The sequence below is a fragment of the Coffea arabica genome, chromosome 2e (assembly GCF_036785885.1).
Source record: "Coffea arabica cultivar ET-39 chromosome 2e, Coffea Arabica ET-39 HiFi, whole genome shotgun sequence".
NCBI lineage: Eukaryota > Viridiplantae > Streptophyta > Magnoliopsida > Gentianales > Rubiaceae > Coffea > Coffea arabica.
This window is the reverse complement of record NC_092313.1, coordinates 23,060,620-23,087,281: the sequence shown is the minus strand read 5'-3', so window position 1 is coordinate 23,087,281 and position 26,662 is coordinate 23,060,620. Positions and strand designations below refer to the sequence as shown.

Below are 26,662 nucleotides of genomic sequence, written 5' to 3'. Positions count from 1 at the left end.
TCAAGGGTAAATAATCTAAAGTCATCTAAAATTATCCTTCCAATTCTCAAAACTTCCTTTTTCAAAATAACTCAAAATTTTGGACCACTTTTGAGACCCCCCAGAATTAAAGGTTCTAATTTCAAATCCCGTTATTCGATTCCGCCTCTTAAGTCCTACTTCCCTACTGAAAAAAAATTAAAATAATAGTTGAATTATGTAAATAAATAATCTATGTTGAATGCATCATAAAATATCTTTATCTCTATTTTTCTATAATGTATCTGTCAAGCTTACGTTCAAGAAAGTTGTTTGGTGGTCAATCGTAACTCCCTCCGCCTGCCAATATATGTGACTATAATTCATGGTCGTTAATAAAAATCTCAATTAGCTATTTATTTGGCTCGTCAGTTAAAGCGAGAAGTTGCATGTAGGTTCATGATCCATTTGGTTTGTGAATTTTCTAAAAAAAAAAAAAATTTTTACAACCACCTTTTTACCTAAAAAACTTCTACAATGTATGACAAAATCATTTTACATTACCATTTCTTGGATGCATTTACAAAAGAAAGAAAAAAAAAAAGAAAACAGAAGAATGGTCTACTTATGACTTGATTGTACAGAGTGCATTAAGATAAGAAAATAGCTAGAAAAATGTATTAAATGTTTTTTAAAAAAAATAACCCATCTGAAGATCTTGGTTCCATTCAGGTGATGGTTTTTGGATGTTCTAGCAATTTTATAGGGAAAAGTATTCGAGATAAAAAGATGATCGGAGAAAATGATAAAAGTTTAGAATGTTTGAAACGTAATGCAAACAAATGAAGGCAATATTATTGTACAAACTATTCTAAAAATTGTCATCCATATGTATGTAGCATTGCTCAAATTTGTCATATAGCTGAGAAAATTTACAACTGCATTTTGATGGTCCTTTTTTGAGATGTTTTTAAGAACTCTCACTATAAAATTCATAATTGGAAAATGTATAAATTAAAAATATAGTTGAAAAACGTATTTGAAGTGAAAAAACAAATATATATATATATATATATATATTTTATTTTTTTTTGGGGTTAAAAACAGGTCAAAACAAGCTATACCAAAGGGGCAGAGCTGGTTCTGAGTGAAAAGGATGTAAGAGAGGGACAAAGAAGAGAGAAGGTCAAGCAGGAAAGCTGCAGAGCTTCACGTGCGCAAGCATGCAAATGCATGCCCACGTGGCAGCACGTCGGACCCAAACTCCTACCCCTCGTGCGTGTCACTCTGTCGAGTGTTGACCCGACACACTTCTCTGTACAATCATTGGATACTCTTTCTTTGAATCATTTCCCATAATTTTGATCCAGTTTATCCCATTCACACTCGCTAAGTCGGGCTCTACGGTACACGCGTTGATGTTGGCAGCTCTTGCTTTCTTTTTCCTCCTTTCACCTTTTCCTTTTTCTAAAGTAATTTACTCCTTTACTTCCCCTTTTTATCTTTTGCAAGTCAAACCATACACTAATACTAGCGGGAGATTGGCCGCATATGGCCCGGACGTTTGGTGTCCATTACTAAGGAGAATTTTTTATTAAATAAATAATATATATTTTGAAAAAAAATAGTCATCAATTATGATAAAATTAATAATAGTACATTTTAATTGTATCACATACTTGTACATTTTATTTTATCAATATTTTTATAATTTTATAATTCTCAAAAAACTCCTAAAGATGTCAGTTGAAAATCGTCCAAGAAGAGATATAAGTTGTTTCAAGCAAAGGAATACCCTCTAACGTCTAGTTATAGTAACGTGTTAATTGCACAATGTGTTGATATGTCTTTGTGTTAATTACACAATAAAAGCCATACTTCAATTAAACGTGTCTATAACACCATTTCAATAATTACACCAACACATAAGTTTATATGAGTTGTACTCGATGCAAAAACGATTGCAAAATAATTCAATATTACAGAAATATCTAGATGTCTCCATAAATCAAAATTTTAAATGTATCAAAATGAGGACATTTCGGTAAATATAACTAAACACATGCTACCCTTATTTATACCAAAAGTTTAAAAAAAATTACACAACATTTCATATTCTCAAAAAATCATATTCATGCGATTAAAATTCAAACCCCCTTTGACCACAATTCATTCTTATATAATATAAGAATAAGAATATGGGTTTGCTTTCTTTTTGGTTTTATTGTCACATTCTCAAATTTTAAGGTCTTGTTTCGAAATAAACAGGCATATGAGAAATGTAAAAGAACATTTTAAATAATTTTCCACGAAAACTCACAATCAAAATGGCACCCAATCTCTGTGCGACTGTAACTTTTAGTACTGTTGATTTGTTGTATCATAATGACTTTGGTTTCATGCTCAGGTCCTAAATTAATTAGCAATTAATCAATTAAGCTTCTTAAAATGTACTAACTTGAGGGGATGGTATATTGATAAAGGAAAAAAATATCTCATCCCATGGGACAAGAGATTACTATACTATATTATGTATCATCAGCTTCGGATGATAACTGAATAGCACAGATATACTAATCGGCAAATTGGCATAGACACCTGTTAACGATCGAATGTTCCCACGTATGGCGCCATTGATCATCGTGTCTTCCCGAGAGATCTTATTTTTCTTCTTTGTTCCTGCAAATATAGTTGTATGCAACTATTCAGACGAATTCTTGAATCATTCTGCCATTCAAATCCGTACTAGCTAGTATACCAGCTTGCAGGTGACAGCCATATGACTTATCTCACACCTCCTCTTTTTCTTTTTCTTTTTTTTTCTTTTTGGGGATGTAGGGTTTTGGGGGTTTATATATATTGGAGTAATGTGGGAGAAAAAAAGGAAGAAATTAAGAAAGGAAACAAACATTAGCACGTAGCTCAGTAGCTCACAGCTCAAGACACTCACAAGGCACCACCTCAATCTGGGAAATTGTACGATCATCCTTCAAAGAAGGAAACAAACACAAAGTAACTTAATTATCCAGGCAACTATTTAGAATAGATTATACAACAGTTATCGTTACGATAAAAAAAAATTTCGACGACTATGCCATGCAGGCTTTCGCATGCATCCGTGTAGGCTTAAGACTCAGAGTCGATAACCATGCAGGCATGTTCAATTTGCAATCTGAGACATGCATTTGGAATGATTTTCATTTTCAGTTGCTATAGAATTAGCATGGTGGGAGTGCCTCCAACTTTAGCTCAAGCATTAACATTTTAGATTCAAAGGAAAGTAGAAAGCAGGACCATATATTTTTTTGTTATTAATTAGCAACAACACGACTTAATTAGCGAAAGGACGGATCATATATATTCATCTAGGTAATTATTTGTTAAAGTCGACTGTGGATAATATTTTGTAAAATTTTGCCACTTTTTTTTTTCTTTTTGGTACCTAATGAAGCCGATTACGATTGGAGCTTGACATTTTTTGTCAGAGTAGATGAAGGGTTGCACATTCTTATGGAATTGGAAGCCGAAGCAGGAGGAGGAGAAGGATGAAGATCCAGTTTTTTTTTTTTTTTAAAACATGGGGAGGGGAGGGAGGAATGAGGAATCTGGAATGAATGGAGGAGAGGAGGGGACTGGGATGGGGATGGGGCTGGGGGTTCACGTGGGAAGTAGGGTTTTGAGTTGAGTAAAGATGAGGAAAACCAGGCAGCGTTCACGTGAGTGTGGACTTTACTGCCGTGTGCGTGCCCACAGCCCGGGCTCAGGCTGAGGCACCGTTTCAATATGTTGAAAATAGATTTTCGATAGGCGTGACGGGACACGCTTGGTCCCATTCCCGACTTGTTTTGTGTCATCTTGTCTCCTCTCCACCTACATCCAATCTTCTCCAATCATTAGTCTCCCCTTCCTATTACCTTTCCTTTTTTTTTTTTTTTCTTTTTTGACGATCATCAAACTTCCTTTCTATTTCTATCCTTTCCTTTCAACGACGGGAGCATATTTACATCATTTACTTAATCGTTTTATTCTTCTCTTTATTTTTCCAATGCATTTTGAAGAAAATCTACACACATCAATTTGTATTCGACCGCTCTTGCCAGATGAAACTCTAGTATCATATAGAAAGTGTTGAGTCCTACTAGTTCTACAACCATAAAAGGTTATTTGGATTAGTGGATCTTCCTTCTAATGTACATGCAAATACCTTTTTATTTAAATGCTTGGCGTTTTCATGATTTTCTCTACTCCTTGACATGTTCCGTAACAATATTCAAAATGCCCTTTGTTCTTATTATTCAAATTGCCCTTCACATAATGCCAAGATATGTTTTAAAAAAAATTTAAAAATGATAAAAATGGGATTTAAGAAGCGATAAAGGGAAAAAAATTAGAACACAAGATCTCTAAATTTTGAAATTTCTATCTGAACCATTAGACCTAAGGTTTTCTCAACATTTTTTTTGTTCAGCATTACATTCATATTTGGAACAGTTGTCTAACGAGTGCCATATTAAGATCAAGTGTTATATTTTTTAAAATAAGATTAATTAAAAAGTAAATAAATATAAAAGAGAGTAGATAAGATTAAATAGGAAAATTATATAAATATAAGAGATGATAATAATTATGCAAAAATATATAAATACAAAGGAGAATAATAATGTTAGTATGTGTAGATATATGGTAGGTTAGATGTATGTCAGGTGTGTTAAAAAAACCCTATTTGAAATACTTCTCTGATCTCCTGAGGGAACTACTCGCTCATTTTCTCTTTAAGGACGATCGTTATTCAAATTTTAAATGATGAAAATTAATACAATCTAAGAATTTAAAATACTTATTTCACTATCGATTATCGAACGATGATTTTAACTTGAAACTATAATCCTTAAAAGGGATCCCAAAATCTCCCACGTACTTGTAAATACTAGTTTTTGGGTGCCACGCCAATGCCCAGGTTTAAGCTTGGCATGTATAATTTTAGGGTTCTATTTATAATGCAACCCACGTAATGGTTTCCAAATGGAAATTCATGTGCATGTGCGTGCGAATAATTGTCTATAATAATGATATATTTGTCATTGAATTTGGAGTAAATATACTTACAAGAGAGATAATTAATTGTATTAGGCTTGTTATGCCTAAATGGATATTAATTAGTTTTTGTTTTTGCCGCTATAAAAGCGTGGGCTGTTTGGTTTGGAGAAATTAGTTTTGGTTTTTTTTTTTTTTGCTTTGTGGTTTATTGTTATGGAACAGAATTTAGTATCTATCAATCAATTGAATGATGGGTTTCGCGGTTGGGTTGTCCAGGTTGTTCTTGTTGAGAAGAGTCTTGTTCGCCGTGGCGTTAATAGGTTATCAACGATATGTTTTTGCTGATAATTTGGTAAGGATTATTTTGTTTTATTTTTTATTGTTCCTTTGATATGTTATAATTTCTTTTATGAGTTATCCTATTTGTTTGGCCTCATATAATATCCATTTTATATGGATAGGAATTCTATAAACTATTAGAATCTTAGATAGTAACTATTACTTCTTATCTATTCATAATCAATATGGATCTAGAAAAGAATAAAATAGAATTTCAAATAAATTATTGAATATTATAGAGCACATCAATTAATATAGCAATATAGAATTTTGATTTTTTTATCACTCGATTAAATTCGAATTATCACCTAATATTAGATAGTAAATAGTTTTACTATGGGCAGAAGTTTTTAGTGATATGTTTTTGCTGATAATTTGGTAAAGATTATTTTGTTTTATTTTTTATTGTTCCTTTGATATGTTATAATTTCTTTTATGAGTTATCCTATTTTTTTGGGCTCATATAATATCCATTTTATATGGATAGAAATTCCATAAACTATTAGAATCTTAGTTAGTAACTATTACTTCTTATCTATTCATAATCGATATGGATCTAGAAAAGAATAAAATATAATTTTAAATAAATTATTGAATATTATAAAGCACAATGATTAATGTAGCGATATAGAATTTTGATTTTTTATCAGTCGATTAAATTCTAATTATCATCTACTATTCGATAGTAAATAGTTTTAGTATAGTTAAATTAGTTAAAATTTTCATTTTTGAATTCAAATGACATTTTGAATTCTTTTTTATACTTATATATATATAATATTATTTGATTTTATATCATATATTTCTAATTCTAATTAGGAATGATTAGTTCCTTGAATTGGCCAATATTACACCAATAACCGATCTAATGTAACACCATGCAATCACCAACAAATGTACAACTCATAAACCATTAACATAACGAAAATGCCCTTGAATTGGCCAATATTACACCAATAACCGGTCCACAATCAATTGCAATTGAAACATTACCCACGCTTGGTACTTTTATATCTTGTAGATATGCAAATTTACTACTAATTAGCTAGTGACAGTGGTCAGTGGATCTTCTTCAAAGGTAGCTATCGAATATCATTAACGTCTTCCTCGACTACTGACTCTTGTGATGGGAAAGATAAAAGACATTTTAATTGAAACTTGTCATGAATGACAAAACCTAATAAAAGTAATAAAAGTTATTAAGTAGGTTGATCTATTAAATATGGTCGCCAACTTAAAATGGCAAAATCAAGTACTACGTAAAAAATAACCACTGGGCCAATGGCTCAGTGGCCACCAGGGAGGGGCTTAAATCCCTCATTGGGCTAGTTGGGTCTGTATACCTACTAGCCCCCCATCACAGCCTCCTTAGACTCCCCCTCCCCCTAGATTAGGATAAAATAGGTTATACAAATGTATCGTTGCTGACAAAAAAAAAAGTACTACGTCAAAAATCAATGCAATAGTAACTAGTACTGGCTATGTTAGGATAGATAATTTTTCTAAAAAAATTTTTCGTTTGCATCGTAAACATATTTTTCAATTCACTTTTTTATATTTTCAGTCATCTTTTTATCTCACATACATCACATCACAAAAAGTATTACAGTAATTATTTCAAATAATTATTTAAAATAATACTCTAGCGTTTCTTATGACAGACTCCTAGACCATGAAATTCTCTTTCTTCACCAAGATCTTTCCACAACACTATCCAATCTACGAGGGTTTGTTTGGATTGAGCATTATTTACCCAATTTTATTTGCTTACATCATCATTACAATTTTCAATACACCTTTTTATCTTCCCAATTTCCTTTTTATCTCACATATATCACATCACAAAAAGTGCTATAGTAAAAATATCCCAAATAATCCCAAATAACTTACAATCCAAACAAACCCGCTTCTAAAAGCTTATAGTAATAAGCCGTTCCAATGAAATATGAGTAGTAGAAAATGTCTGTGTATTTCTTTTAGATCACCTCCCTAACAACCAGAGAAAGACCTCAAAGAAAGATTAAAAAGACCTTTAGGAGTGCTTATAAATTAATATCAGCATCAAATTTTCAGGATGAATTTTGTTATCAGTGATGGGGGGATTGATATTCCAATGATTGGGATGATGATGGCCGTGTGCAACAATATCATCGCGCACGTGGCAGCGACCCACAAATAATAATTGATTGATTGATTGATTGATGTTGTTATGTAATCGAAGGGTCACATCACCCATTAATTCCCCGTACACCGAAAGAAAGAAAGAAACATCATGGCTTTGCTAGAGCGTCTCCATGTGAAGGTCACGTGATAATCGCCCCAATCTCCCAACTAGTAGTATTTTGTTTGGTTCCATTTTGGCTTTTTTGGATTGGGTTCAATTTTCATCCTCAGAATTCTGAACCCTACACAAATATTCAGATGGATGGAATATTTTGCATATGCCATTAGGCCTTTCGTCCGGTGGTCATCCCGGTCAAGGGTTCGAACCTTACCTCCCACAAAATTTATCACAATATGTGACGGTCTTCTTTGACCAGTTTCGATGGAGTTTCTACTCACATCGAGTCCCCTCCCCTTCCCCTCTAGAATAGGTTAGTTTAGGTTATAGGAATTCTATCGTGTCGACAAAAAAAAAAAAAGGAATATTTTGCATATCTTCAAGAATCACAATGTGGTGGAATATTTTTGTTTCTTTTGCTGTCACAAATTAAAGATGGTCGCTTTCTAAACCAAGTTCATTCCGTACAAAAACTAACCCTAACATAATTATAAATTTTTCTAACGAATGTCCTTAAAATATTCATTAACATACTTAGTATTAGTCTAATCTATCATATATATACACACATATTAATAATTATTATCTTCTCTTGTATCTATATATTTTTTCTATTTAATTTTGTTTATCCTTTTTTTATATTTAATTATTTTTTAATTAATCTTGTATTTTTAAAAATATAATATTTAAAATATATCTTAATTTGTGCTCTATGAACACCCGTTAGTCAAACTGAATAGTAATTATCTATGTAAAACAAGTAAAAGGGGTACATTATTGTTTATACAACTCTTGAGACGATAAACTTTTAAGTGTCGCTTCTATTGAAGCACCTTACCCGCCCATCAACTGTTCGAAGAAAGCATTGCATGTGAAACAAGGGTTAATTCCACTTTGTCCCCCCAAACTTTGGACGATTATCCACTTAAGTCCCTAAACTTCAAAATGGGACACTTAAGTCCCTAAACTTATAAATACCTCCCACTTAAGTCCCTGAACTTATAAATAGGGACACTTTAATCCCTAAACCCTCATAAAATGGGACACTTCGACCACCAACGGCATTCATGATTTGTTAACAATTTTCCTTAAGTGGGAGGTATTTATAAATTTAGGGACTTAAGTGTCCCATTTTGAAGTTTAGGGACTTAAGTGGGTAATCGTCCAAAGTTTGGGGGGACAAAGTGGAATTAACCCGTGAAACAATAATGGAGAGGATCATTTCTTGAACAGTAATCGAGAAAAGACCATTTGCCAATGCAAGATTTTTTTCAAGTCCATCTTTACATGAAAAGCTACTCTGTCAACTCAACTTCCTGACGAACATATAGCTCTTGTTGGATTGCAAATGTTATGATTTGTAAAGTCTAGTTACCATCTATTTGAGAAGCTTAGTAATACATCAGATCCTAAAGAGTCTAATCACCAACCATTTGCTTGACCAATGTGGCTGAATGGAGAGACTCTTCTTCACCGACTTGGTTCCTGCTTACAACTGCAGACTACAATTGACGGTCTAGATTACATGAAGATGTTGCACACTTGATTACTTGATACAATTGCAAAGTACGATTAATGGTCTAATTTGGTCAGAGTTGATTTTACATGTTATCGAAAACAATAATTAAAAGAAAAAAAAGGAAACGATCCTCCAACATTCTTGTTAGAAAAATGGAGGATCTATTCTCTGTTTTTTTTTTTTTTGTCAAAAATTTATTTTGGAGATTGTGTAATGCTTACTCTCAAGCTCTTCGTTTACACAGTAGTGATATTTTTTGTTTCTCTCTTCATTTTTGAATTCCTACCTAATGATCTCGGATGTAATCTTGGGTGTGAAGAATAAAAGGGATTTTTTTATATTTTCTTTTTCTTAGTAGTTTATGTTTAAATAAGAGAAAAAGATTTGCAAAATTTGAAAAAATTAAAAGTCATCAACAAAAACAAAAAGAGAGGAATTCGAACACACGGTATGAATAACTCGCATGACAGATTAGCAATCCGTCGCTTTAGTCCACTCAATCTTCCTTGTTTGGAAAAGAAAATTTGTTACGTTTTTTGTAAATATATTTTTCAATCCCTTTTTTACCTCAAATATATTAAATCGTTACAGTAATTTTTCTATAAAAAAAATTCAGAAAATACAGTACAAACATGACCTTATTTTTGTACATTACAATTGTAAAGTGGGATTAACGGTTTAAACTGGATTGAGTTGAGCTGACGTTACACGTCGGATGATGTTTCAAAAGGAAAAAAAAAGAAAAAGGAAACGTCCTCCAACATTCCCTGTTCATGTGACGCGTGCATTGATATCAAGATTGCAAGGTGGATTGCACGTGCTGACCCGGCAACAGCAAGATAGACGTGTCATGTTCCTCCGGTCACACGTGCGCATCCCAGGGTCAAGCTTTTAGATCCATTCTTCAATCTTCAGCTCCTTTTATTCTTTTTTTAATTTTTTTTTTAGTCCAATCATTCGGTTGGAGGTGTAGCGAAACCCCGTAGCAGTCACCACGCAGCTCTACGAACATCGATGGAGTTCCAGCAATGCAGGCCGTCAAATGAGGAGATTCTAAAGGAGGTGCACGTGCAATCATCATGCATTCGATTTGATTAAAATTAAGCATTGCTGCTTAGGAAACAGCTTTATAATAGGATAAACACATTTCATTTTTGTTGCACGTACGGGTATTATTAAAAATTGTGTTGTTAATGCTGAACTAATCATGCATTTTTGTTAAAAGATGTGACCCACTTGTATGATCATGTGATTTCAAAATCGCACTTGACAAAGTTACAATTTCGGAAATACACGTATGATTCGGCTGCCTCAACTTTTGGTAGTGTTGTCCATATGACTTAAGCTTGAGCACAACTAAAGAGTTAAAGACTTGAGTTAATATTATATAAATTGACAATTTACACACTATCGCGATTGGATGTATGATAGGCCTGCAAAATTTGGATTTGAAATTCAAATTTAAATTAGTGAAAATGTATACATTGTTAGTATATAGAAATATTAATTCTCGAATCTTTGGTACTAGAATATTTTTGTCCATTTCTTTATTTATTCTTCAAAAAAAAAAATTTGAGCCACCTTCTGGTACTAGAGTTTTCATTTTGGACTTGAGATTAGTGCCACATGGAGATGGAATCGAGTTGAATCGAATTCGAGTAGTGAGATCGACTCGACTTAAAAAATTTAGATTTGATCTCAAGATCGAGCATTTGAAAGTCGAATTCAAATTCAAGCTCAAATTTGTTTCGCCTTGAGTTTGAACTCGAACTCGTGCAACACGAATATAATTCGAGTTCAATTGAACATAATCAACCTTAATAGAGTTTAAGAAATATAAATTTATATTTATATAATTTTAAACAAGAAACAAAATAGATATTTCATACTAATATATATATATATATACACACACATATACGTAACTTTCAAATTTCATATATTAGATTCGAGCTTGATTTCGCGAACTACTCAGATTAAGTGATTTGTTTGCACCCCTACTAACACATGCGACGTAAAGAGTTGGTAGGCCGAATAGTTTAGAACTTCTAGCTAAAATTTGGTGCACACTAAGAGGGTTTCCGACTAAACCCCCGTCCAAACTTGGGCTATATTCCAAAGCCAACCCAAAGACCAAGAGCTGGAAGGGACTAAACGGCAATTACATTTGCACCAAATCAGAGAAATGGAATGAGTTGAAGAATTTTTGGTTTGAGCCCAAAAATGGTTATTGAACAATTATCGAAGCAATACTGCATGCAGACTATTTGCAAAACAAGTTTTTTCACCATCTTTATACATACAATACATATATGACATCACAAAAAAGTGTGATACTACATATGAAAATGTTTCAAATAATCTTTAATCAGAACGCGCTTGCTACTACCTGTGTGTGCAAATAATGCAACAATAACCAATAATTGGCTGCAAGAATGTCCTGAGCACAGAGGAAAAACCCTTATTCCTTGTAAGATAATTGAAGGAAAGATTTTTTATCATAAAATATTTGGAGAGTTTATACAATTAAATTAAATTAAATAGGTTTCTAATTCCGTCGTGGATCCTAATTAAGGTCCTGTTTGGAAGCCAGGTTTTTGGACAAGTTTTTTACCTATTAGTTTTTTAACAACTTTTGCTACAGTAACCCCAAAAAACTTATCAAAGTTTTTTACCTCCACACTTCACAATTTCCAAAACACACAAAAAAATTCCCTTCCCTTTTTTCGTTCTTCCACCCCATCCCAACCCACTACCACCACCGTTTCCTCCCCCATCCTGCGGAGATGCACCTGGCTTCATGAACTTGGTCCAACGTCTCACCGGCCGTTCTCCTCGTCCAGGCAACACCCCAACTGCCGCAGGCAACCTCTCTCTGGCAGCCCGTTTAGCTTCGGTGGAGAAAGCTAGCCCGTTGGAAAAGGAAAGAGAGAGACAGCAATGGGTTGGTTCTGATTTTGCTGAAGATTTGATGGAAATTCTTGAAGGAACTAGTTTTGAAATGGGTCAAAATCTGGGGATACTATCGTCGGCACCGGATCCATTTTTGAATGGGGAAGGTGCTCTGGTGGAACAGGGGAGGGGGAAGGGGCAGAGGGGGTGGTGGGGCAGAGGGGATGGCGGGCAGAGGAGGGTGGCGGGGGAGAGGGGAGGAAAGGGATGCAGAGGGGAGAGGAAAGGGATGGTAGGCAGAGGGCAGTGACGGGGGAAGGGCAGAGGGGAGGAGAAGGGGAAAGGGAGGAGAGGGGTGGCGGAAGGTGGCATTGGTGGAGTTGCTGCTGGGAGGCAGAGGTAACGGGGAAGGGGGAGGGGGAAGGAAGAAGAAGAGAGGAAAGAAAAAGAGAAAGAGAAAGAGAAAAAGAAAGAAAAAAAAGAAAAGGGAAAAAAAGTTTTTCGCCTTACAAAAACTTCTACAAAATTTGTTCAAAAACTTCTACAGTATTCTATAGTAAAATTTTAGACAAATTCCAAAAAACTCAGGTTCCAAACAGGTCCTAAGTATAAGTGCCACTTTCATTTGCTCAAGGTCTTCAAAGGTAAAATAAGCCTTAAATCCACGAGGCCTCAAAGCCGACACAGTAGGCCCACGTTTCTTTGCTGCGCGTTAATTTAATTCTTTCATGACTATGGGATTTATGGGCCTAAGTCATCAGATGGGCTTAAAGTTGGACAAGCAGTTTCACTCGTCCGTTTGTGAGTTTGTTTTATTTATGGATTCATTTATTCCATAAATTCTTTTATGCCCTTTTTTTTTTTTTTTTTTTTCCAAAATTCCTTAAGCCCTAAACCTCCACAGTCTCCGTCCACTGCCACGGCCACCTGTCTCAGCCTTATCCAGCTTCTTTTCTGCTACGCAGAGCTCTAAACAGATTAACTTCTTCCCAGTCTTCATCAACGCCCTTCGTTCCCAGGTATTCCCGGCAGCTTCAGTAAGCTGTCCTATGATCAGCACCCCCTCTTTAACCAAAGGAGGCTGGGGTGGGGTGGGGGGGGAGGGGATTAAGCTGCCAGTTTCCAATTATTTTGGTTTAAAATATATAGAAAAATAAAAAGGGCTTTGCTAAAATGTCCAGACTATCTACTTTCTAGGTCAAATTAAGGTTACTAGTCACGATCAGGTTTTGGTTCTCTTGAGATTGTCCAAAAATGGTCCGTTTTAATTCAAAGCACTCGTCTTTGAATACTTATTTTCCTTTATATTCAGGCGTTATTCCTGGTGAAGAGTGTGTGTGTTTTTCCCCCTTGTTTTAAATAATTAGATTAGGCCTTGTCACCTTTGCATCAAATGCAAAAGAGAAATTGGGCTGGTACTTCGTAGTGAATTTTATGAAGTGAGAACAAAATCATATTAATTTATCACTTTTTTTTTCCGCGCCTTTGCTTGACCTGCTGTTAATCATGTCGCATCCACAAAACTAATGTTTGTTGTTTTTTTTTGTGGTTTGGTGTTTGGGCATTTAGGATTTTAAGGAGATGGGGAAGCATTTGAAGAGACGGCGAACAACAGAAGAAGAGAGTGAGAGTCATAGTGGATCTGAATTTGATGAAGACAGGGACACCATGAAGAATGATGTGTTACCTGATGTTAGTTTCATTTGATTTCTTGCCTTTTTTTTCTTTTTGTTAGTTTCTTATGTGGATTCTTAGGGGGATGAGATTTTGCTTTATTGTTCTTTTATGGTTGAATGATTGACTCTCTGTTATATTTAGGGCCATAGTGATGACTATGATAGCGATGAGAATGGTTGGGAAGGAAAAGAAGAGAGTCATGATGAAGATGATGAAGATGGAGATGGAGATGAAGAGGATGATGATGATGATGATGAAGAAGAAGAAGAAGAGGGGAAAGAGGGAATCAATGAACAAAAGGATGAGGAGATGGCACAGCTAGAGAAAGAATATATGGAGCTTCAACATGCGGAGCAGTAAGATCCTCTTTATTTTCAAACAAAGCATCTTTTATGCTTATGTGCCTGTGTATTGTTTACATAATTATGAGTGGAAAATGCACCCCATGTGTCTGTGTGGATATATTGGAATTGGATTGGTAAGATCCTCTTTATTTTCAAACAAAGCATCTTTTATGCTTATGTGCCTGTGTATTGTTTACATAATTATGAGTGGAAAATGCACCCCATGTGTCTGTGTGGATATATTGGAATTGGATTGGTCTCAGTTTTGCTAAGTTTGTATATTTTTTGGAGCTGCACGTCAATATTTAAAACCTTAAATGAACTTGTGGTTTTATTGTCAATCCAGGATTTGTTAGTTGTTGAACTCGTGAACACTTTTGAAGTTATGAATTTAGGGATTAAATGGAATGGTAAGCAAGGAAGGCTTTTAGAAATAACTAAGCATACAGGTTTGTTCTCATTCATGATATACGCAAGTCTTTCCATCTTGTGAAGATTCATCTAGCAGTTAGTGCTACGTAGCTAATGGGATTTATTCGTTAACAATTTTTAATGTATTTGACATGCCATTTTTATTTTTGAGCTGCTAACTGCTGACTAGATGTTGCCATACTGGATTTATCCGTGTGTGTATGCTGCTGATCATGTGTGTATTGTGCTTCTAAGCATTGCTAAATGGCACTTTTGAAGAGAAACAATGCGTGTTTGGATAGGAGATTATTTGAAATATTAGTATTTGGAATAATTGCTGTAGCACTTTTTGCAATGTGATGTATGTGAGATAAAAAGGTCATTGGGAAAATAAAAAGGTGTGTTGGAAAATGTGTTTGCGATGCAAGAAAATAATTTTTTGGCAAATAATTCCCATCCAAACACAATATTTTTCAATCTTGTTACATGCTTAAAGAAAGTCAGCCATTTTACTTGTGAAAAAATTAGCCAATTTAAAAAAAGGATGTTAATAAAAGTTTTATTGCTTACAGCTTCCTGTTAATCTATTTACCCTTTAACTGTATTCAGTTCTTTTTCTATTAATTGCACAGAGATGTTTTAAAGAACCTAAAGCGCCATAAGGATGAGGATCTTCTAATAGGTCGTGCAGTGAAAAATCAGAAGGTATGAAGTTGTTTTGCTTGTATGTTATAGCCATCAAGCAATCTTATCTTTTCACCCTTTGATTTAAGTGAATGTCATTTTCTTGTAACCTCACTTTCATATAGCTTTCATAGATTGTGTTTATTTTTAAGTTATTATAATTGTCTGCGATTTACATGTCTTCTTTCTGTGAAGGCTCTTTGGGACAAGACTCTGGAGTTTAGATTTTTGTTGCAAAAGGCATTTTCATATTCCAACAGGCTTCCACAGGTTTAGTTTAACTTGAATTATACGCCCTTGTATCTCTTCATGTGTGGAAATGCATGCACTAATGAAGAATTCCTCTATGATGTAGGAGCCAATCAAGTCCTCTTTTTGTAGCTTGGAAACTGGGGTTAATGAAGCATATTCGGATCTAATCACTTCATCGCAAAAAACATTAGACTCTATTCTCGAGTTACAGGAGGTAACAGTATGGTAAAAAAATTTTCTCACTTCTGAACGTAGCAACTCCGACAAAGCTTTTTGGTATAGCAATGTTAATGAGACGCAACAGCACTGGATTTCTTTGAAATTATCAATTCCTTGTTCTGACCAAATAGTCCCTGTGTTTTAAACAGGTACTGCTAGACAAGAATCCTACTATTGCTCAGTCTGCAGAAGGTACAATAAGTTATTTTCCAGTGATTTATGCCAATGTGGGACTATGTGAGGTTTTCCTTTTTTTTTCTTTGGCTGTTCAATATCGGACCTTAGTCAGTAATGGGGAATAAGTTAGTCACTTTTGGTGTTTAATCTGGTACTTTTTAGCACCTTTTTGGTATGTAAGATGCTAATACTGTATTTCTGAAGCACAATGTGAGTTTTCTTTGCCTGCCCACTAGGTATGTTGTCCAGTTGCCCAAGGTTAATAAAATATATGGTTTTTGGCAACTCTTACTGTTCCAGTTTTCGGATCTGGGTAATGAAGTTTCTTCTGATTGTACATGGTTCCACCCCTTGCTCAGAAAAGTTCATGTATTCCATTATAAGCACAACATAGTAATCCCATTAAGCGTGTACTTTGGTTTGAGTCTGTTTATTGATTTGTTTGATCTAATTTATTTTCTCGAATGGATCCTGATATATGCATATTTGATGGCTAAAATTTTCTCCTCCACAGCCGGCTCTGCTAAGAATTCTAATTATCTAGAAGCTTCAGGAAACTCAAATGGGGAAGGTGATGAAGAATGGTTGCGGATCTCTGAGATGCAGCTGAGGTACTTTAACTAATATAGAAGGCCTCCTCACTTGGTTTCATACACATATTATTAGCATATTCACTTTGAGAGAGAAATCTATGTGTTCTTTAGGTAAACCAGACCTACAAGATTACCCCTGTAAAAAATGTTTATAGCCTGCAAGTGTACAATAATGGCATGGGAGTCTTTAAGTCCAGATTATATTCTTCATCGAGCAAAAGAAATTCAGGCCCTAATAACTGCAAAAAATTGAAGCTTGTATCATTTGATAGCTGCTTTTGGAAGTTTTTTTTTTTTTTTTTGTTTCAAACAAGCTAACTTCCGGGTAGATTATTAGGGAGTAGCAAAAATTTTCCCCTTTTATTGGGATCTATTTATCATCATTTTGTGCATACGCATGGTGATATTAAATGCAACTCTACTTTCTTTTGAAGTCTGAGGAGAAAGATGGATCTGACACATTACTTAATTTACTTAAATGGCATGGAATTATTGATCTGTTGATGGAGATGCTTCTTCTTTTCCGCAATTTGATGTAATGTAATTTTGTTGATCCATGTAATTCCTGCAATATTGGCAATTATTTCCGTTCTCCAAACTATGAAGTGCATATGGTTGCTTGTATTTTCTGCACACATAAATTCTTCTCCGTGTAAATAATTGTACTATTGTTTTAGACTTGAGCATTTTTACTCATAAGTTGCACCATTGGTGTCAATTGATATCTTACTTGTGTTCGATAATGCAGGATGGCTTCTTTTAGGAACAAATCGATAGATAAATGGCAGAGGAAGACCCAGGTGACAAGTGGAGCTGCCTCTTTCAAAGGGAGGTTACACGCGTTCAACCAGGTTTAGTCCAAGTTCTTGTATAATGTGCCGTGATGCAGCTAAAAGCATAGCCAGTTAGAGTGATCATGTTGATTTTTGCAGAACATTAGTGAACAAGTGGCTCTGTATATGAGGGATCCAAGTAAAATGATCAAGGGAATGCAACAGGATAGATCGGCAGTTGCTCAATTTGGAAATGTAATATTTGGTTTCCCAATTGCAATGATTAGCTTCTGAATCTGGAATTCCCTCTTTATCTGCTTTGCAATATAGTATGTTGGAATTATAAACTAGTTCTTTGCTCGTCTCTTACAGGTTCTGGGTTCTACTGTTCATAATCAGCCAGAGGTATCACCTGGCTCTGATGACTTGGTTTCTGTGGTTATTCTAGGATTAAGCTTCAACTTGTTTGATTAAAATAATGAAGATAAATTACATGTAACCCCGTGGTTTTGCATAATGGTACCTCAAAATAGCCATATAACACCTTGTAGTTTTATGTAAGTGGAAAATGGACAGAAAGCACCACAGGTTACAGATATTGAACCAAATGCAGTCCAAAAATGTATGACTGAATCATAATATTCACTTAACCCCCTTATAGTTTGCATGAATGTCTACTTTACCCCCTTGTGGTTTTAGCATTTATCCATATATTGTCCCATAGTTTTGTGCAAGGTGGTCAGACCGTTGTTCGATTTAATACTTAAGGGAAATACTGGTATTTCAACTAACGACATTATAGACGCTATTTTCCGTCAAGTTTTCACTTTACATGGAAGTATATGGGGTGAAATGGATATTTTGAAATGTTTAGGGGGTCATGTGACAATGGTGAAACCATGGGATTTATGTGTAATTTACCCAAATAATGAAGAAATTTGTTGGTATAAGTTCATTCTGCAGTATATACAAAATGGTTTTTCAGTGGAATCAGGTTGTTGAAAACCGCTGGATACGTGCTTAAAATTCAAGTTACCTGCTTTTGTAAACCGTTTAAACCTTTTATCACTTCTCTTCGTGATATCTCAAATTGTTTGGACTATTATTCCTTGACGTTAACGAATGTGACCCAAACATATGTTTGGAAGCATCATGGGGTTGCAGAATTTATTGCTTGATATGCGATGTCAAAAGCTAATGTTACAGCAATTGCTCATTTATTTTTTGCTGGTGTAGAGCTCTGCATAGTTCCACCTTACTCTGCTAGTCTGAAATAATTGATGTTCCTGTTCCCTCACAGATGCCTAGAGTGCTATATAGGGTAATCCAAAGCACGTATGATAGTGCATTTTGTTAGGTCTAATCTTTTAACTCTCATCAGGTTATAAGCACAGGTGGTGACCCTGAATTGCTGGATGACTCTGACTTCTATCAGCAACTGTTGAAGGAGTTCTTTGAGACAGTGGACCCAAATTCATCAGGTAAACTTTCTAGTATATCGTATATCAGCAAACAGAAGGATTCTTTTTATCGTGTATTTTTTTTTTTCAATAATTGTCTTTGTACGCTTGTTATCCTTGTTCTGCATTTTGTGAAGGGCATGTCAAGATAGTTACTGTTATCTGTGTGGGAAATGTTTTACTCCAATAGAAAATATTACATCTGGTTATTCAAAGTTGTGAATCTCTAGAAATCGATACATTTTCGAGATAGCCCAAAACTTGCCTGTTGGACTCCTATGTCTAGTACTGGTTTGCCAAGCATAGACAAATTGCCCCTAAAAGTTTTGAGAACGCTTTTCTTTTACCTTTTGAAACTTCTTGTTTAGTAACCTAATATATAAATGCCAGCTGAGGTAATGTATTTTATCATGAAACAGAGGCGGCATTTTATGCTGTAAGAAGGCTACAGGCTAAGAAAAGGAAAATTGTTGATCGACGCGCCTCAAAAAGTCGTAAGATTCGGTAAGTTACCCAGCTGGTTAGCTTGTTGAGTTGCCAGCATGTACTATTTATTCTGTTTCACCTTGATGAGCGCCAAATGTAGTTGTTTTTCATTTGGATAAAGTTTCAGATATCTATGTGCAGGTATCACGTCCATGAAAAGCTTGTCAATTTTATGGCTCCCCTACCAGCGGACATTCCCCCCATGGCCCCTAAATTGTTTGAGAACTTGTTTGGGCTAAAAACTCAGAGGCCTGCAGTATAGGCTTATTTGTAGGGTATAGTTTTTATATTCTGTAGATTGCTGGTACATCATTGACTGTACAGTGGAAGTCATTATATAAATTTTTTTTAAAAAAAAATTTCTTCCTTGAGATCAAATTTAGCCTGGGTTATAGGTCTTTCTCCCTTGGCAAGCTGCAACGTGTCAAGGAGATGAGGACTAGCCCAAAATTCAGAATGATATTATGTAACAATTAAATTTCTGTATGAACTACTACTTGTTTTGAAGATCTGAATGTCAGTATCAGGATATTTGGATTTCAGTAGCATCTATAAAATATATATATTGTTAAACCAATGAATAAGTTTTACCGTTGGGCTTTGTTATCCGGTATCGACCTCAAAGGCAATGTGACTTCCAGAAATTAAACGGCACATAAGCATATGAACTAAATCCGTATGATCTCAATGCTTTTGCCAACCAGGTTCCCGGTCACCTAATGAATCTAGCAACCCCATCACTTTTCCCCTCAAAAGAGATCAATTCTATCCACTTCCCCGACCCAGTTACCTAGTGAATGCGCACGACCAACCAGGTTCCATATCCCATCAAAAGTAATCAAAAGGAATAGAGAAGGGACAATACAAATTGAGAGGGCAGAGGTGAAAAAAAACACTGCTTAACTCATACCAGACAAATTTAACATGCATATGAGAAGGCACTATAAAAATGCACCTTTAAAATTCACTAGAAACTTTTATTATCTCCAAAGGACAACTCTGGGTTGGGCAGAAAATAATCAAAAAGATAAAAAAAAACACTAATAAGCGTGTCTTTTGAGACAAACCACAAGATTACAAAATTACAGTATAACGAATAAGTTCACACTACAATAGTCCACAAGTTTGTACACTGGTTATCTCGTCCCTAACTTAACGCCGCCGCCACTTTGGACTTATATTGGCGGTGCCTGGAATGACTGTCCATAGTAAGCAGCCGCCTGGTCTGCAGTGGTTGATGGATATACTGGAGCGTGAGATGGCATCATAGCCGTTCCAGGATTACTGCAAAACCATAGAGCGGGTGAGCATTTTCTAGTTTCCAAAAGCACAGGTAGTAAGTTCAAGACAATATAGATCTGGAATCTCTGTATGAAAACAGAAATTGAGGATAGGAAGATTTAGCTTTGACTTCTCAACACATGGAAAGCTTTCATGAATGTTCTAAATTGAATCATCAGAAGATATGCTCAGTTCCTTTCTAATTCAGGAAAAGAATTACACATAGTTGTCCTGAAAATAAGCATAAAAAATTTTAGGAGACAATTGGCAATGAATTTAATTTTATAATTAAGCCAAAAAAAAAAAGAAGCTTGCCCCAAAGCAATCGAAAGCTAGCATCATGCACAGGTACAGAAAACTAGCTTTCTAGGAAAGATTGGCGAAATCACATCTGAAAAACTCTCGTATAAGCCTCACAGAAATCATAAATCCAAAAGGTATTGTTAACAAAATTTTTCTTTCGAACTCCACCCATGTGTATAGTAATATTGAATAATGACAATAGAAACAACAGTCATCTGCCTTCCCTAGATCCTACAGTGACAACAGTTGCCACCAAGACACGACGAATTTTGACAATTAGAGATTGTTAGGTCTACAAGCATAGATATTCACTGCAATACAAGGTACCTGCCTGCAGTTCCATACAAAGTGAACACAAGTGCTTATGCTTGTTAAGCTACAAACTTGCCCACACTTAAAAAAACCACAAACATAAAGGAACCAAAAGCATGCACATGCAAGTCCTAGCATAGAGTTTTAGGACATTAACCTGCTTATATAAAGTCCACTATTGTGTCCATAACCTTGCAATAAAGTATTTGCTTGGAGATAACTATTTGCTTGGAACAATGTGTTGGACACAGCAGGTCTGCATCACACAAGACAACACAAAACATACATCCTTGTTAGATGTACGGTCATTCTAAGAGAGATTCCAATTTCAATTGCAGGTCCAGAAGGCCCCAAATAAATGATAAAGTGAAGACTATACGAAATAAAAATAAAAATTACATTGATGGCTGTACACCGGATTGTAGCATCAACTGGGAATAAACATATTCATCAATTCTCTGCTTTGCTAGGCTAACCTGTGAGGAGTAGAAATTAGATAGTGAGAGACTTCTAAATCAATCCAAGTAAATTCGCTATTTCAAATACAACAAAATTTTGAGAGAAAAATAAACATCATTGAACTACCCCTGTAATTGGTATCAACTCTCAATCAGATTACATGGATCAGCAATTAGTACAGCTTAACAACTTATAGATTTTGATAGAGGGTTAACAAACTAAATTTCCGTATTCTCATGGGTAATTTATTTCACTGCTTCACAAGGTTTCAAGATGGATTCTCATACATCAGTCCACAAAAAAAGCACAAATAGCCCTTATTGATGCTTTTTTTTTTTTTGTTTTTTGGTTTTTTGGGGGGGGGAGGGGGCATAGAATGGATGGTGGGTGTTGTTTTTCTTAGTACTGTAAAAACCAGAAACTTATATCACAGACGAGCAATGTTCACCTGTTGAGCACTACCACCCAAATGAATTTGCCTTTGAGTTTGTTCACCCTTTGCACCATAAACCTGCCAAAGCAAAAAGTACAGCAGAAGGAGATTTCAGATCCACACTTGAACATGGTCCGAAAGCCCAAAGTATACAACTATTCTATCACAAGTATCACACGCATAACATTTCATTAACACATCTGAAGAGGAGATAGAGTTCAAATTCACCAAATCCACAGAGGTGGGAGTCCTACACTTGAAAAAATAAATTAATCCACGTGCAGGAAGCTTGAACATCACTAATTTGTAAGGTGTAATGAAACTCAGGTACTAGTGCAAATAAATGACAGCCCTCAAGAGCAGTAATCAAAAGTTGATCTCTTGCATACAAGAAAAGAGATGACAGAGAGAGCCAACATACCTTAATAGTTGCTCCTGACTCAGTTCTGATTCTTGAAATGTTGGAACCACACCGTCCAATTAAGCCTCCAACCATTGATTCAGGAACCATAATCTCCAGATTTACATATTCAGCTGCAAGAGTGGTTGTCCTAAAGATCATGCCGTTATGAGAAAAATATTAACATTGCATACAGCAGCAGAATGCAGCAGTTTTTATATAAATACAAAAAAGATTAGGCAACCTGAAGCTGGATCAACGTATTGATGAGGTTGGCGATTGAAGCCGGGAGTATAGGATGGATTGATGGAAATTACTTGTTTAGGTGGATTATCCCTGCACAATTTTTACATATAAGTATGAAGTAAGAAAGTGAGACGATAAATTGATCGGAATTAACCAAAGCTGTAATATACCTCAGTTGACATCCAATCTCCACAACAGCCTTCAGGACTGTATCAATGTCTCCAGAAACCTACATTTGACATGTAATGGAGCAAAATTCAAAATTCAACAGAAAACAAGCAAATGACGCGCAATCATTTTCCCTAAAACTCTGGCTTTTTGTATTGACTCGTACAATTTCTGCAGAAATACCCCTTGGTTTGCAGATCAGGTAAAATTAGACATCTCAACATCATCTCATATAGGCAGTCAAATGAAGCCACAAGCCACCATGGGCAAACAATCATTAGTTCTATTTCCTCAAAACAAACCAAGAAACTAAAATTACATTTCCCTCATTATGTTCAAAAACAGATTTTCGTCTGACTAGTGACCATTATTTTAAACTGAAAAAAAAGATGTCAAAGAGAAGAAGAAGACAATATGTCATTTGCACTCTAGCAAGGTTAATTTCACATTATGACACTTCAAGTTTCAACTAAATCAGCACAGTAACTTGGTTTTTACCTGCACCACTCGATCAGACTCATGAGCAGATGCACATAAAGGTAACTGACTTTGAGCAAGAACTGTAATAGAAGCTCCAGAGGAGTTCCTTAGTTTCTCAATATTTTGACCATTCAGTCCAATCAAACCACCAGCTTGCGTACCAGCAATTAAGAGCCTAATTGTATTAGCAGCAACATGCCCAGCTGCTACTTTCTGTGGCTCAACATTAACATCATCATCCTACCAGATGCAGAATCAAAATTACCACATCAATGAACTTCTCTTACCCAAAAGTTGCCACACCAAGAACCAAAAAAATAAGAATATATTGAACATATTCCCATAATCAAGCACGTAGAAGCTGACAAAGCTCACAAGAGGTCAAAATCTGTTGCCCAAAGAAAAGAAGTGGGAAAATTAAGCATATACATGCCAAAACTCTGTGGCACCCAAAAAAAATGCAGTAGAACAATTAAGTATTTCAGATTTCTAAAGAGATTATCTAGTGTTCTCAAGCATCCTAATCTTTTCTACTGCTTCTTGCACATGTTTGAGAAGTCACGTTGCAGAGTTGTCCTACATCTATTGATATCTAAAAGTTCTTGGAATTAGTTTTTTAAGGAGAGTCAACTAACTTTTGCTCCTAAGTTGTATACAGCAGGTATGAATGGAATTGCTATAGGCAAACACAGACCATAGAGAAAGGATTCTCAGACCGATTAAAAGAAAATCCTCAGGTGACGACCAGTAACTTTTTAGAAATTCACAACATATCTGAGGTAATGGATTTCTCAGGAGACAGATGTTCACAATGGACACTTGATATCATTTGAAAAAAAAAGTAAGTGCCATCACCTTAAGGATCAAATTGACAATATGATGAAGGGCCATCTCAGCATCACAAAATATGTTGTCACTGTCTTTTGAACTTATGATGATTACTCTTTCTTCATGCCGCTGCAAACATCAAAATTTAGAAGTAAGTTCCATTCTCTGAGAAGGAAGAAACTACTAAACAGATAAATGCGATGTAATATATCAATTAGCAATGATGAGACAAATACACCACTTCTCTTTGTCTGCCAACAACAACTCTAACTGCAAAAACAAACAACTTTTTCTGCTGAGGGTTTCCAATTCTAAAAGTATCTAAATCCTTGAGAAAATTAAAATACCTCGGAAATCCATTATTCAACAAGAGGGATGATTGCCATATACTTAAGCCAAAAGAACGCAATTAAACAACACTCAAGATATCTTCAAATTAGGAGACAGAAAATTTTCTGTATATATATTTTTTTTGGTATACAAGGCCAATCTTCTTGTTTTACTGACTGCTCCCATTCCAACCAGCCACCACACAAAAAGCCATACTACAAAGTTTGTAACATTTTGGAAAAGTCAATCTAGTTGTCCTACCAGTTCCTCCTGCTCCCTAGGACCCATTCACAAAACCCCCACCCCCCCCCCCCCAAACAAATATATGTACCGCTCCAGCACAGCTTCTGCCCCACTACCCTCCATCTCCAACAAATGCAGAATAGAAATGAAAAAAAGAAAAAATACAAACTATAGTGGACTCAAATAACAGTCAAACCAACATCATCATTGTTATATTCCCACGCCACCATGCAAACACAACCAACCAACACTGCCCCTACCATATCAGCTACTGCAACTCTACATTTCCCACAAACTATGTCAGCAGCCAAATTCATCAACTGACACTGACAATCCTTCCCAACCTACACCATCTGCCATCATTTCACACTGACATTGCTACGATCATCTAACATCCCCTCCAAAGCCATGCACAACTATCAAAAAATCATTTCAATACTCCCCAGCAATATCCTAGGTTTTTTATTACAAACTTTCTTACCCAAAAAAATCCAGGTGCTCTCAACATGAAAAGTTCCTGATCATGTTCCTACTAATTCAACTAAACATTACATGTTTGCCAAGATCCAGTACCTAATACTAAATTGGCTATGTTACATGGGCTCAAGTTCAGATGTGATATGTATATTATATGTGTATGTGTGCACTGCGCAAAGGTTGGATTGTCTAATGATTTTCAGCTTACAACATCTTTTCCCTGAACTCAAGGTTAACTACGCAACAGCGTCTTAACTTTAGGTGACTTTCAAATAGTAATTAACAAACAAGTCATCCCACATGGCTAGCTATTATCCTCTCAGGTCAATACAGCCATGCTTGAAAATTTGACCTTTGCTCTACTATCTTTCTTTATTTTACTTCATTACTCCAAATTTACGAATGAAACTCCGTTTGATAAATGCTTTATAAGCTATTGGCCAGGTTTCCATATCAGTTACCAAAAAGGAAAATTAGATGAAAATATGCGTTCTAAAAGCCCAGCCTTTTACAACTAAATATACTCTGCAAAACGTAGGCTTTCTAACCCCACATCCACGTCCTGAAGCAATTTGCAACGTTTTTGCCCGATTATGGACATCAATGGTTAAAAGGATTTTTCTTATTGATCATCTACTCAAAACCAAAATTATCAAATTCCAAACTCCTAAACTAACAAGACATTTCTGTTCTGCTACTACGTTTAACTTCAAGTCACTAAATTGCCCTAATAAAACAACAACGACAAAGATTGCTCTTTTTTTTTAAATTTTTTTTCAGCATTACAAAACAAAATTAAGAGAATTAAGAGAGAATAAGCAACAAAATTTAAGCACTCACAGCTATAGCGTCCGCTATTTTAATATTTGCTTTGGTATCTTCACGAATCTTCTGAATTCGATGCCCAACTCTACCAATAACCTTCCCAATCTGCCTCGACGGCACCACTATACGGTAAAGGACGTCCTGAGTGACCTTGACCCGCCGTTTCAGTGCCGGAGCATCAACGGATGTACCGGCGGCTTCCGCCTCACTGTCATCTTCTCGAGGACGCTTCAACGTGTTCGACCGAGGCGGATCTTCGATCACTGATGGCATAGCCGAGGCTGCAGCTGCAGCTGCCCCTGGAGGCGACGCCGTGGTAGAAGAGGTCGCCGGAACCGAAGCAGCCGAAAGTTGTGCCGGAGTGTTTGGGTTTACAAGGGTTTCGTTCGGGTATTGAGATTGAGCCATTCTGGGTAGGGGCGAAGTCTACAGACCTGAAAATATATCTCGGATCATTAAGCATCCAAAATTACTACTAATATATTCTTTGTCAAATATATATGAGGGAGTTTATGATAGGAAAGAAAAGAATGCAAGGACAAAGATGTAATTTTATTCAAATGCTGTTTGGGTTAAAAATTGTGGCGTGTGCGGGGTTTGTGACTAGTTCATTGTGAAAGGAGTAAGAGTGATATGATTGGAAAAATTTTCAAAATGGTAACAGGAAAATTACTCTCTCCTAAAATGCAAGTTTCATTAAATTTAGGGTAAATTCCAGTAAACGCTGTCAAAGGACCCCTTATCGATTGGAAATATTTACAGAACTCCTCTCTCT

General features: G+C 35.6%; 2 protein-coding genes across 8 annotated transcripts; one reads left to right on the top strand and one right to left on the bottom strand.

The window, feature by feature from the left end:
- The first annotated feature begins 12,873 nt into the window (after positions 1–12,873).
- On the top strand, positions 12,874–19,644 carry LOC113731986 (uncharacterized). Of its 6 annotated transcripts, none has more exons than XM_072080012.1 (14): positions 12,874–13,045; positions 13,596–13,718; positions 13,845–14,059; positions 15,091–15,163; positions 15,338–15,412; positions 15,498–15,608; positions 15,763–15,805; positions 16,305–16,401; positions 17,132–17,234; positions 17,316–17,411; positions 17,529–17,561; positions 18,538–18,637; positions 19,036–19,120; positions 19,244–19,609. In XM_072080012.1, exons 2-14 carry the CDS (start codon positions 13,608–13,610, stop codon positions 19,362–19,364), a joined length of 1,263 nt encoding a protein of 420 aa, XP_071936113.1. In that variant the 5' UTR covers positions 12,874–13,045; positions 13,596–13,607; the 3' UTR covers positions 19,365–19,609. The 6 variants fall into 6 exon arrangements, with proteins under 6 accessions (XP_071936113.1, XP_071936117.1, XP_071936115.1 ...); XM_072080015.1 differs by lacking the exon at positions 12,874–13,045 and adding an exon at positions 13,154–13,283 and having other exon boundaries at positions 16,344–16,401; XM_072080011.1 differs by lacking the exon at positions 12,874–13,045 and adding an exon at positions 13,156–13,283.
- A 408-nt stretch (positions 19,645–20,052) lies between these two features.
- LOC113731985 (uncharacterized) lies at positions 20,053–26,370 on the bottom strand. Of its 2 annotated transcripts, none has more exons than XM_072080009.1 (10): positions 25,903–26,369; positions 24,040–24,141; positions 23,203–23,424; positions 22,707–22,765; positions 22,535–22,626; positions 22,312–22,424; positions 21,906–21,968; positions 21,398–21,474; positions 21,156–21,254; positions 20,053–20,386 (listed from the first exon to the last, which is right to left on the bottom strand). In XM_072080009.1, exons 1-10 carry the CDS (start codon positions 26,293–26,295, stop codon positions 20,278–20,280), a joined length of 1,329 nt encoding a protein of 442 aa, XP_071936110.1. In that variant the 5' UTR covers positions 26,296–26,369; the 3' UTR covers positions 20,053–20,277. The 2 variants fall into 2 exon arrangements, with proteins under 2 accessions (XP_071936110.1, XP_071936111.1); XM_072080010.1 differs by having other exon boundaries at positions 20,327–20,614; positions 25,903–26,370.
- Positions 26,371–26,662: the final 292 nt, after the last annotated feature.

Excerpts from the sequence above, each read along its gene's own strand:
- LOC113731986 (XM_072080011.1), top strand. Across the intron at positions 17,412-17,528 it reads CAGTTGCTCAATTTGGAAAT|GTTCTGGGTTCTACTGTTCA; the intron begins GTAATATTTGGT and ends CGTCTCTTACAG. Across the intron at positions 18,638-19,035 it reads AGTGGACCCAAATTCATCAG|AGGCGGCATTTTATGCTGTA; the intron begins GTAAACTTTCTA and ends ATCATGAAACAG.
- LOC113731985 (XM_072080009.1), bottom strand. The coding sequence starts at position 26,295 with ATGGCTCAATCTCAATACCCGAACGAAACCCTTGTAAACCCAAACACT. Across the intron at positions 24,142-25,902 it reads AAATAGCGGACGCTATAGCT|CGGCATGAAGAAAGAGTAAT; the intron begins GTGAGTGCTTAA and ends TGATGTTTGCAG. Across the intron at positions 21,475-21,905 it reads TGGGTGGTAGTGCTCAACAG|GTTAGCCTAGCAAAGCAGAG; the intron begins GTGAACATTGCT and ends TACTCCTCACAG.